This window comes from Nicotiana attenuata, chromosome 5 (assembly GCF_001879085.1).
Source record: "Nicotiana attenuata strain UT chromosome 5, NIATTr2, whole genome shotgun sequence".
NCBI lineage: Eukaryota > Viridiplantae > Streptophyta > Magnoliopsida > Solanales > Solanaceae > Nicotiana > Nicotiana attenuata.
In genome coordinates this window covers 56,246,261-56,256,940 of record NC_031993.1, presented here as the reverse complement: position 1 = coordinate 56,256,940, position 10,680 = coordinate 56,246,261, and the positions used below count along the sequence as shown (strand labels likewise).

At 43.5% G+C, this 10,680-nt stretch overlaps 1 protein-coding gene across 1 annotated transcript in view; it reads right to left on the bottom strand.

Moving 5' to 3' along the window:
* The window catches only part of LOC109226242 (cytochrome f-like), a 9,336-nt gene continuing 789 nt past the window's right edge, over positions 2,134–10,680 (bottom strand). The window contains exons 2-3 of the mRNA XM_019391034.1: positions 3,209–3,597; positions 2,134–2,434 (exon numbers count right to left, since the gene is read on the bottom strand). Coding sequence (XP_019246579.1) covers positions 2,134–2,434; positions 3,209–3,597 — 690 coding nt within the window. The remainder of the gene's footprint in view (positions 2,435–3,208; positions 3,598–10,680) is intronic.

The following is a 10,680-nucleotide window of genomic DNA, read 5'->3' as shown; positions in this document are numbered from 1 at the left end:
TATGCATTGGCTATAGTTTTCCCTCATTTTGGCTAAAGACTTTTGAAGTTTTGATTATGCCTTGGCATGTTTTGTGTTCGTCCGACTCTTCGACGGCCCAAAAGAGAACCTCAATTATGAGTTGATATGCGATGATATTTGAGTACCTCTGGAGGTTTGCTCGATGGTTGAGTTTTCGAAACCTTTCCATCAAAGGCTGATTGTTTTCGAAGCCCTTTTATTTTTCGGAGCCGATATTATCGAAGCTCCTTTGCTTATGCCGAGGGTAGCCTGATTAACCGGTTCTTTTCGAAGTACTTTCGAAGTATTTGGAGGCCTTTAGTTTTATGGTTGGCAGTCGGACGTCTCCGAGCCGCGTTAATTCGGTCGTAGCCTTTTAGTTTGACCGTAGTCTTTATGTTTGGCCGTAGCCTTTTGTCCCTGGTGCGGTAACCTTGGCGTCTATATCGAGGGTATGCCTTTTTAGGGGTCTTACAAGTTTGGATATATAGCCTTGGCCTTAATATCGGGGGTTATGCCTTTTTTAAGGTCTTATAAATTTGAGCACGCCTTGTTGAAGGACTTACAGATTTGATGTTGCCTCAGTGAGGGCTTATGAGCTTGAAGTTGCCTGATCGAGGTCTTATGAATTCGAGTCTTCGATGGCTCGATGAGCTGACTGTCTGATGACAGTCCCCGGGTATTCGAGAGTTTTTGGCTCTTGGGCCGTTTTTCGTGATAGTAGCTAATTTCTTTGAGGCACAAAGTGTCCATAAACAAAGAGGCTTCCTCAATTACTTGATACATGCGTACACATTTTTTGCTTTTGGAGGCTCGATTATTCTACATGGACACGGTTCATTTGACCATTTGGCCCAATACAGCATTCTCCTATCGAGGTCCTCCTATGCATAGTTTGATTTCTGCCGAGAGGTGACCTCTTGGGGTGATGCCCCCCAGTATTTGAGGTTGATTGAAGAGAAACCTTGAATACTTGATGAGTTCTCCTTAGGTAGAATATAGATGTTGCCTCTTTAAAAACCTCGCCGGTAAAACCCGTACGGGATAAAACCCGGTCTAAGGGAAAAAGAGCGCAACACATGCTTTAAAACCTAAGGTCTTCGAGCTGAGGGTGCTCCGATTCCTTTCAATCGAATACCTGCGATAAGTTAGTATAGAACACAAATGAAAAAGAAGAGGGTCATACCTTAGCAATGATAGCATTTGAGCCTCGATGCGTTTCAATTGCTCGCTGCGAGGACGCAACACAGTCCTTTATTCACTCATTGGGGTGTAGCCGAGAATGTTGGTTGTGGTTGCTACTTGGATGTTTGTTTGTCTAAATGCTCCTTCGCGGTGGAGGGCACCGATACTGGTGCCATGTCGTGCACCGCGAACATCTCCCTTGCTGCATGTTGCTCCCCGTAGACCGCTTTTACTCCATCCTTGGTTGGAAACTTCATCATTTGATGAAAGGTTGATGGCACTGCCCTCATACTGTGTATCCACGACCTTCCAAGTAAGGCATTGTATCTCATGTCACCTTCGATGACATGAAATTTGGTATCTTGAATTGTACCAGCCACATTGATTGGGAGGGTGATCTCCCCTTTTATCGTCTCGCTCGCCATGTTGAATCCATTGAGGACTCGAGTGGCAGGTATGATCCGGTCGAGCAGTCCTAGCTGCTCCACCACCCTCGACCTGACTATGTTGGCCGAGCTGCCTGGATCCACGATCACACGTTTAATTTGAATTTTATTCAGAAGAAAAGAAATTACCAGTACGTCATTATGAGGCTGAGACAAGGTCTCGATGTCTTCTTCGCTGAATGTGAGAGCATCCTCCGGTATGTAATTCCGAGTTCGTTTTTCCTTGGTGATGGATATTTTCTTTCGCTTGACAACGGGTCCCTGCGGGGCGTCGACCCCTCCAATGATCATGTGGATGACGTGCTGCGGTTCTTCAGGCTCGCTCTTCCTCTTCGTCTCCCTCTCCCGAAAATGGTTTTCAGCTAGGTCGTTGAGGAATTCTCGAAGATGCCCTTCGCTAATTAGTCTGGCTACCTCTTCTCGAAGTTGTATGCAATCCTCGGTCCTATGACCGTGAGTGCCCTAATATTTGGATATCAAGTTAGGGTTCCTTTGTGAAAGGTCAGGCAGTATGGGTTTCTGGCCACCTGGTATCTTTGATTCTATTCATGGCTGACACGATGCCTGAGACGTCGACGCTGAAATTGTACTCGGATAGCCGAGGTGCCTCTGCCGGCCCAGTATGCCTATCGAACCCGGCTTTGCTCATGAGTCCCCGGGAAACTTGACCTCGATCTGACCTTCGATCGACTCGAGGCACATTACGCTTCGGGGCGTTCCTTCGATCCTCTACATAAGGCCGGTATCTTTCCTTGTTCGGTCTTGACTCCCTTTCCATAAACCTTTGTTCCTTTGTTAAGAGCCTGCTAGGATATACTGAGCCCGAAGGGGCTCCTAATTGGTCATCTTCGACCCTGATTTTCGATTGGTACCTGTTGTGCACATCCGCCCAAGTCACGACAGGATATTAGATCAAATTTTGTTTTAGCTGCTTCGAAGCTACTGAGATTCGTTCGTTCAAGCCCTGAGTGACAGCCTGCACTGCCCAGTCATCGGAGATTGGTGGTAATTCCATTCGCTCCATCTGAAAGCGAGATACGAGTTCCCTTAGCATCTCGTTTTCTCTTTGTTTGATTTTGAAGACATAGGACTTCCTTGTGGCGATCTTGATGGCACCGGCGTGTGCCCTCACAAAAGAGTCTGCCAACATGGCAAATGAATCTATTGAGTTCGGGGGTAGGTTGTGGTACCACATCATGGCCCCCTTCGACAGTATCTCTCCAAATTTCTTCAGTAGGACGGATTCAGTCTCGTCGTCCTCTAAGTCATTCCCTTTTACATCACAAGTGTAGGCGGTAACGTGCGCATTGGGGTCCGTGGTCCCGTTATACTTCGGGACATCGGGCATTCTAAATTTCTTCGGGATGGGCTTCGGAGCCGCACATGGTGGGAATGGTTTCTGTATGAATTTCTTCGAATCTGCACCCTTCAGAATCGGAGGTGCGCCCGGGATCTGATCGACCCTCGAGTTATAAGTCTCCACCTTTTTATCGTTATCCTCTATCTTCTTTTCTCCTGATTCAATCCTTTTGGTGAGCTCCTCGAGCATCTTTATAATAGCGAGGTCTGCTGCTGACCCGTTGTTACTCGGTCTCTCTGGCGTCTGCTCGACTCGAGGAGCCGTTTCAGGTGCTACTATGCTTGGAGTTTTATGGTGACTTTGTAGCTCAGCAATAGCCACTTGTTGTGCTTGCAACATTTCGAAAATGATTTGAAGGCTTACTTCTCTTTCCTCCCCGCGCACACTCTCGTTGGTATGAGAGCTCACATCAACATGCACAACGTTGCGTGAGTTTACGTCGACGGGGATTTTTACTGGTGCCTCCCCTGGGTTTTGCGGTGGTACACCAACATCTGCTGGCGCTACCCCTGGGTTTTGCGGTGGTACACCGACGTTTGCACCGTTTCCTCCCTGAAGCCCAATGCCGTTGTTTTCGCGTGCATGTGCTGAGTTAGACATTTTGACCTGAAATCAAAGATTCTTGGACAAGAAAAAGTGTGAAGAATAACTTGTGTTTTCAGAAAACCAGCACCAAAACAATCACTATTATTTTTAGCCCCACGGTGGGCGCCAAACTGTTTACCTTGAAAATGTTAACTACAATTATATTTGATTTTGTGGTTCTAAAAATACGTGATTTATTTTAATGCTAGTTGTTAAGCAATAGATGCTAGGTATAAGTAAAGAGAATAAGATATGCGAACCAATGGGGTCACGAAGCTGGGCCTCGAGGTGGCTGAAGCAGGACCTTGAGGTCTAGATGGGGCTAATAACGATGAACTATTGATAAAGAATCAATGGCAGTGAGGGCCTTAAAGATGGCCTTTTATGATAAATGGAGAACAATAAATGAACAATGTAGGAATAGGCAATAAATGTGTAGAACAGTTGTTTTAGCAAAGAGAGCAGAGAATGTTGTATGTTATTCAATATCAAGGTCCCTTACAAAATGATAAAGGTTCCCCTTATATAGGAGGGGTGAATCCCAATGTAGTACATGTCTAATAAATAAAGAATAAAAGCTACTAGTACAACTTTGCAACAGCTCAGTGCGGATTTGTACTACTCTTGCAGACTCTGTCAGTCCTTATCGAGTGTCCTCGGGGGTTTTCCGCCTTTCTATGTCGATCACCGAACCGTGCCGCTCTGAGATCGACCTTCGATGTGCCACCTCGAGGGATGCACCTCGAGGTCCGCCTTCAAATTCCACTTCGAGCTCCTCGAGGTCGGGCGTTGGAGCGCCACAGTAACCCTAAAGTCGAACTCTCCGATTTTGGCCGTATACAATAGTATAAAACATAGAATCTGCTGAATAAGGATAAGAAAAAGAATCTCGAGCAATCAAATTTTATCACGCAAAGAACAAGTGCAAATTTGATAGAACTTCATCTAAAATCATTTATAATTTAATTTTCATGAGAATTTGTTGACATCATTGTTTCCATCCAAGTGCAATCTTCTAAAGAGGTTCCTAACGAGGCATCAATATGAACGTCACTGACAAACGTATAGGAGCTGCTCAATGAACTCTGGGCCTACAATCAAAGTGGATAAAAGCCTCAAGAAACATCACTTGTGCGGCCTGCATAATTTGGGCCATTCCTTAGGGAAGTTTACTGCCTGTTAGTCTGTTAAATGTAGAGAAAATTTGCTTTTCATAATCTCTCATGTTTTGCCCCTATTGTTTGACCTAACCCGACTCCGAATTAGTTTTATTATTATTTTTTTTTTTTGTATTTGTAAGAAATTGCACTAAAACAATGAAGTAAATGGAAACACATGATATAGAGCCTGTTTGGACATAAGAAGTTTTTCACTTTTTTTTCAAAATCAGTGTTTGGCCATAAAATTTACAATTTTCACTTGAAGATGAATTTGGAATTTTTCGAAAATTTGAAAAACTCCAAAAAACTGTTTTTCAAAATTTTCACTGAGATCAATCACAAAAGTTCAAAAATAACCCAAAATTATATTCATATCCAAATACAACTCTAACTTTCAAATACCATTATCACTTGAAATTTTTTTTCACTTTTTTTTTGGAATTTTACAATTCTTATGTCCAAACGCCCCCTAACTCTTTTTTCATGATTTATATGACAGTTCTTCCGTCCTCTAATATTAAAAATTTGAGATCATTATGTTAATAAATACTCCTATAATTATGTCTTGTGACACCTGATTCAGAGATTAGACTAGATAGCGTATTTGGAGTTTATTATATATATTTTGAAGATCTACAGCTTTACCTTCTTATTAATCTGCTTTTAAATTGTTAAAAATAAATATGGTTGTAGCTGATGTTGGCTTGCCTAGCAAGTGGACGTTCGGCACTATCATGGCCCCGTGGTTGGAATTTTGTGTCATGACAAAAATTCTCCAGATTGGCTCACAGCGAGAGTCAAACACGGAACAACAATAGCGACAACAAATCAATTGAAGAAAGAGAAAAATATACAAAAATGGAGTTGTTGTTAAGGGCTCGAAATCGGATGCCACATGCCACCAAATCGAATCTCACCATTCAAATCAATGACCAAGATATCTGGAACACTCAGTCAAAATTTCAGCTCGATCCAGTAGTGAACGAATCGGAAAACATGCTTTGAAGCTGGTTGGTCGGAACAAAATTTGTAGCATAACAAAGACGTTTTCTTCTCTCTATGGAAGCTCTCTAAAAAACTACTCTTATGTACTAAATTCTTTCAAATACTTATATCAATGAGCATAGAACAATTATGCAAGGTTGTTTTATTGTAGATAATGAGTAGTGCTTTCTCTTAAAGCCAAAATCAACTTCAAATAGGAATAAAACTCGGATCCAATTCCAAGTAGGAATGAAAACCCAAAAAGAAAAGAATTAGGCGATCAGGCCTTTGGGTGAACAACATGGGCTTGGCCTAACAAGAACAAATTATGCTATATACCTATTCTACCCAAAATAATTACCTGCCTTTACCTATTCTAAAAATAATTACAATATATACCTATGCAACCAAAAATAATTCCCCGTTAATCCTTCTTCCTGTTTTGTTCTTGTTAAAGCTAATTTTTCTCCACCTTTTCACTTTCTTCTCTTATAATTTTCTCCGCTCTTTCTCTTTATTTCTTTTTGCCAATATCCCTACAATTTTTTTTAGATATATGATCTATCTACCTCTCTATCCTATCTTATTACTTGTCCAAGGAAAAAAAAAACCTAAAAAAGAAAGATCTATCAAAAAAAGATAAAAATTTCTAAGATTTCAGTTTGCTACAAATTTGTGAGGTTATGTATGTGATAATAAATTTTAATTGTCGACACTCTTTGTGGCAACTTTTGGTGTTAATGATGATTTTTTGAAGATTTAATTGTGACAAACATTAATCTACCATTGGAGGACCTTGAAGCTTGAAACTCATAAATTGAGTTTGTTGAGTTTGTGATTATTTTGATCCGATTCTGACTGAGTATGTTCGAAATGTTAAGTGGAGGAAGTGGACATATTCCGAGTCAATTTGATGGAGATTTTAGAGTAGATTTTTAAATTTTGGGTTGAAATTGAGTTGAACTAGCAAAGAAGACAGATTTGTACTGTATACCAAAATGGTATATTGTATACTCTATTGTGACAACACAAAGGGTCATCACCTGTGTTCCTGCTCCCTCTGTACTTCTGAGGCCCTGGAAACCTCATTTGGGGTTGCCTCGAGTTGTGTGCGCAATCCGGGCGCGTAGCCGGAAAAGTTTAAATATAAAATTGTGAGAAATTTTTTTAAACCTTGGTATTTAATTGATTAAGTTTGACTTCGGTAAACGTTTTGGGCAAATGGACCCGGACCCGTGATTTGATGGTCCCGGAGGGTCCGTAGGAAAATATGGGACTTGGGCGTATGCCCGGAATTAAATTCCGAGGTCCCAAGCCCGAGAAATAAATTTTTGTGTGAAATTGTTTTCTGGAAATAAATATGGAAAAATTGAAAATGAAATATGATTAAAAGACTATGGTATCGGGCTCGTATTTTGGTTCCGACGCCCGGTGCAAGTCTTATATGCGGTTTAAGTACTTTCTGTAAAGTTTGGTTGAATTTGGACGTCGTTTGACGTGTTTTGGACTAAAAACTCTAAACCTGATGTTTTATGAAAATTGGAAGGAAATCCTGGGTCTTGAGGCCTAATTTGATGATTTTGATGTTGTTTGGGCGATTTGATCGCACGGATGAGTCCGTCGGATGTTTTTGAGCTTATATGCATGTTCGGTTTGGAGCCCCGAGGGCTCGGGTGAGTTTTGAGTAGGTCCCGGGAGGTCTTAGGCTAGAAATATCAGATGGTTGCAGGTTCAGGTGTTGCAGGCCCCCAGCGCGGCCGCGGTCATTTCCGCGCGGTCCGCGCTGGAAGCCGCGCGGCCGCGGTGCATTTCTGCGCGGTCCGCGTGGCTAGGTTCAGAGGGCTAGTGAATTTCAGTTCGACCAGCACGACCGCGTGCCATATCAGCGCGGTCCGCGCTGGGAGATTCAGAGAGTGGGATTTGGGTTCATTCCTCCAGCGCGGCCGCGCTCTAAAACAGTGCGGTCCGCGCTGGGTATGTTCAGAGAGTGGTTTCCCCACTCTTCCTCGGCGCGGCCGCGGGGCATTTTTGTGCGGTCCGCGCCGGGTCTTAAGTACAGTATATAAAGTCGGGATTTTCAGTCATTTTTTTCACTTTTTCAAACCCAAACATAAAAGGCGATTTCCAACGATTCTACTTCTTGAAAACGATTGGTAAGTGATTTCTAATTTGATTTTCTAAACTCTTGACATCCTTAACATAATTTCAACTTTAAAACAAAGATTTTAATGGGGAAATTGGAATTTAGGGTAGAACCTAGGTTTTCTAAATTTGGGGGTTTTGGACCTCAATTCGAGATCTGATTCCAAAATAACTTACATATTTGAGTTCATGGGGGAATGGTAATCAGGTTTTGGTTCGAACCTCGGGTTTTGACCATGTGAGCTCGAGGGCATTTTTTGACCTTTTGGGTAAATTGATGAAAAAGCTATAGTTAATCATTTGTGTTTGATTTGTTTAGCACATATTGATATCATGAAGTCCTTATTGCATAGATTTGGTTGAGTTGGAGCCGAATTCGAGAGGGAAATCGATCGTGGAGGATTGTGTTGGCCGTGGAAGTTGAGGTAAGTGTTTGGTCTAACCCTAGCTTGAGGGAATAGGAGTCGAGTCTTGTTTGCTAATTGCTAAATGATCGAGTACGATGTATAGGCATGGTGACGAGTTCCTATACATTGGGGTCTAGCATGAGCGTGAGTCCTTATATGTGGGTTGTTTGGACATTGTTATGTTTTCCATGCTTATTTGATGGCTTCTATGCGTGGTAAACACCTTATGAAAGATATTGTGATTGTAGAAATTCGTGGAGCATTGGCTCGGTCTGAAATACAAATGGTGAGAGCATATGGAATGAGAATTGCCTTGGAGCTTGTCACGAGTGCTAACGAGAACTAGGATATGAAAATGAAAGAAAAAGAGAAATAACGATTTACTCATGCATGGTTATTATTGGTTGTTTGTGTACCCTTGTGGGGATTTCCTTCCAATTACTTGTTCACTCCTTTGCCCTTTATTTGTGACTGTTGTTTGGGCAAGGTTAGGAGGTAGACATTGTGGATCGGGTTGCACGCCGCAACAGTGATGATTGTGGATCGGGTTGCACGCCGCAACAGTGATAATTGTGGATCGGGTTGCACGCCGCAACAGTGATAATTATGGATCAGGTTGCACGCCGCAACAGTGTTGAAATGTATTAGGGTCGGGTTGCGCGCTGCAACAGTTATTGATGCAAATGTGTTTAGTGTTGGTATAAGTTTCGTGTTCGCCTTAAATTTTAAATTGCACCTAGATTGATTACTTTGGATTTACTGTTAGTATTGTTATCTCCCCACAGCATGTTTACCCTCCTATACTATATTTGCCTTGTACTTCGATTTCTGTTGTATATTTATAATTGCATAGGTTTATGTGAGGTCCAGTCTAGCCTCGTCACTACTTCGTCGGGGTTAGGCTAGGCACTTACCAGCACATGGGGTCGGTTGTGCTGATGCTACACTCTGTGCATTTTTGCACAGGTCTAGGTATTGAGCAGCAGCAATAGCATTAGCACGAGGGCGAACCTTCAGTCCAGAGAGACCCGAGGTAGCTTGCAGGCGTCCGCAGGCCCGGCGTCTCCCTTCTATCTTTAGATTTGGCTGTCATCTCATTGTACTCGAGATAAACAGATTATGTTTCTTTCAAACTTTGTATGTAGTACTCCTTAGATGTTCGTGAGTATGTGACTCCAGTCCCGGGGTAGAGATATATGTGTTGGAACTTTTGTATTATTGATCATCTATCTACATTTAAGTCTTTCGCTTATGATTTTAATTTCGTCGCCTTTATTTAATGCCGTTAAGTTTTAAAAAGGAACACGTGTTTAATGAATTTGTTAATTATGTTGGCTTGCCTAGCTCCTATTAGTAGGCGCCATCACGACCCTCGAGGGTGGGAAATCCGGGTCGTGACAAGTTGGTATCAAAGCTCTAGGTTACATAGGTCTCACAACTCACGGACAAGCTTAGTAGAGTCTGAGGGATCGGTACGGACGTCTGTACTTATCCCCCAGAGGCTGCCAAGTTAGGAAAAGTCTCTTATTTGTTCTTTCTTGTCGTGCGGTTTGGTTTCTCAATGCTAATTGAACTTCTACTCTGTTTCCTCGCAGAATGGCGAGAACACGCGCTTCCTCATCTTCAGACCAGCAGTCCGAGCCCCAGGCAGCTCCCGCTAGGGGCAGAGGACGAGGCCGTGCTAGAGGCCGAGGTAGGGGCAGAGCTCAGCCCCGAGCAGCAGCACCAGTGGCGGAGCCTCAGGTCGGTTTTGACGAGGAGGTTCCGGCCCCAGTCCTAGCAGCGCCAGTGGGCCCAGCTCAGGTCCCAGAGGGGTTTATAGCCACCCCAGTTCTTCAGGACGCTTTGGTCAGATTGGTGGGCTTTGTGGAGAGCGTCACTAGAGCGGGTTTGCTTCCAGTAGCACCAGCCACTTCTCAGGCTGGAGGAGGAGTTCAGACTCCAGCTACATGTACTCCGGAGCAGGTGGCTCCCCAGGCTCAGGATCCAGTGGTTCAGCCAGCTGTGGCAGCTCAGCCGGGTATTGTGACTCAGATCGGCGATGGAGCGGCTATGTCCGCAGATGCTTTGTGGAGACTGGATAGGTTCACCAAACTCTTCACCACCACTTTCAGCGGTGCTTCTTCAGAGGACCCCCAGGATTTCTTATATAGCTGCCACGAGGTTCTTCGGAACATGGGAATTGTGGAGTCCAATGGAGTTGATTTTGCTACGTTCCGTTTATCTGGGTCCGCCAAGACTTGGTGGAGGGATTTCTGTTTAGCCAGACCAGCGGGGTCGCCGGCTTTGACATGGGATCAGTTTGCAGAGTTGTTTTTGGAGAAGTTTCTCCCAGTTACTCAGCGAGAGGCTCTTCGCAGGCAGTTCGAGCGTCTCCAGCAGGGCTCTATGACAGTCACTCAGTATGAGAC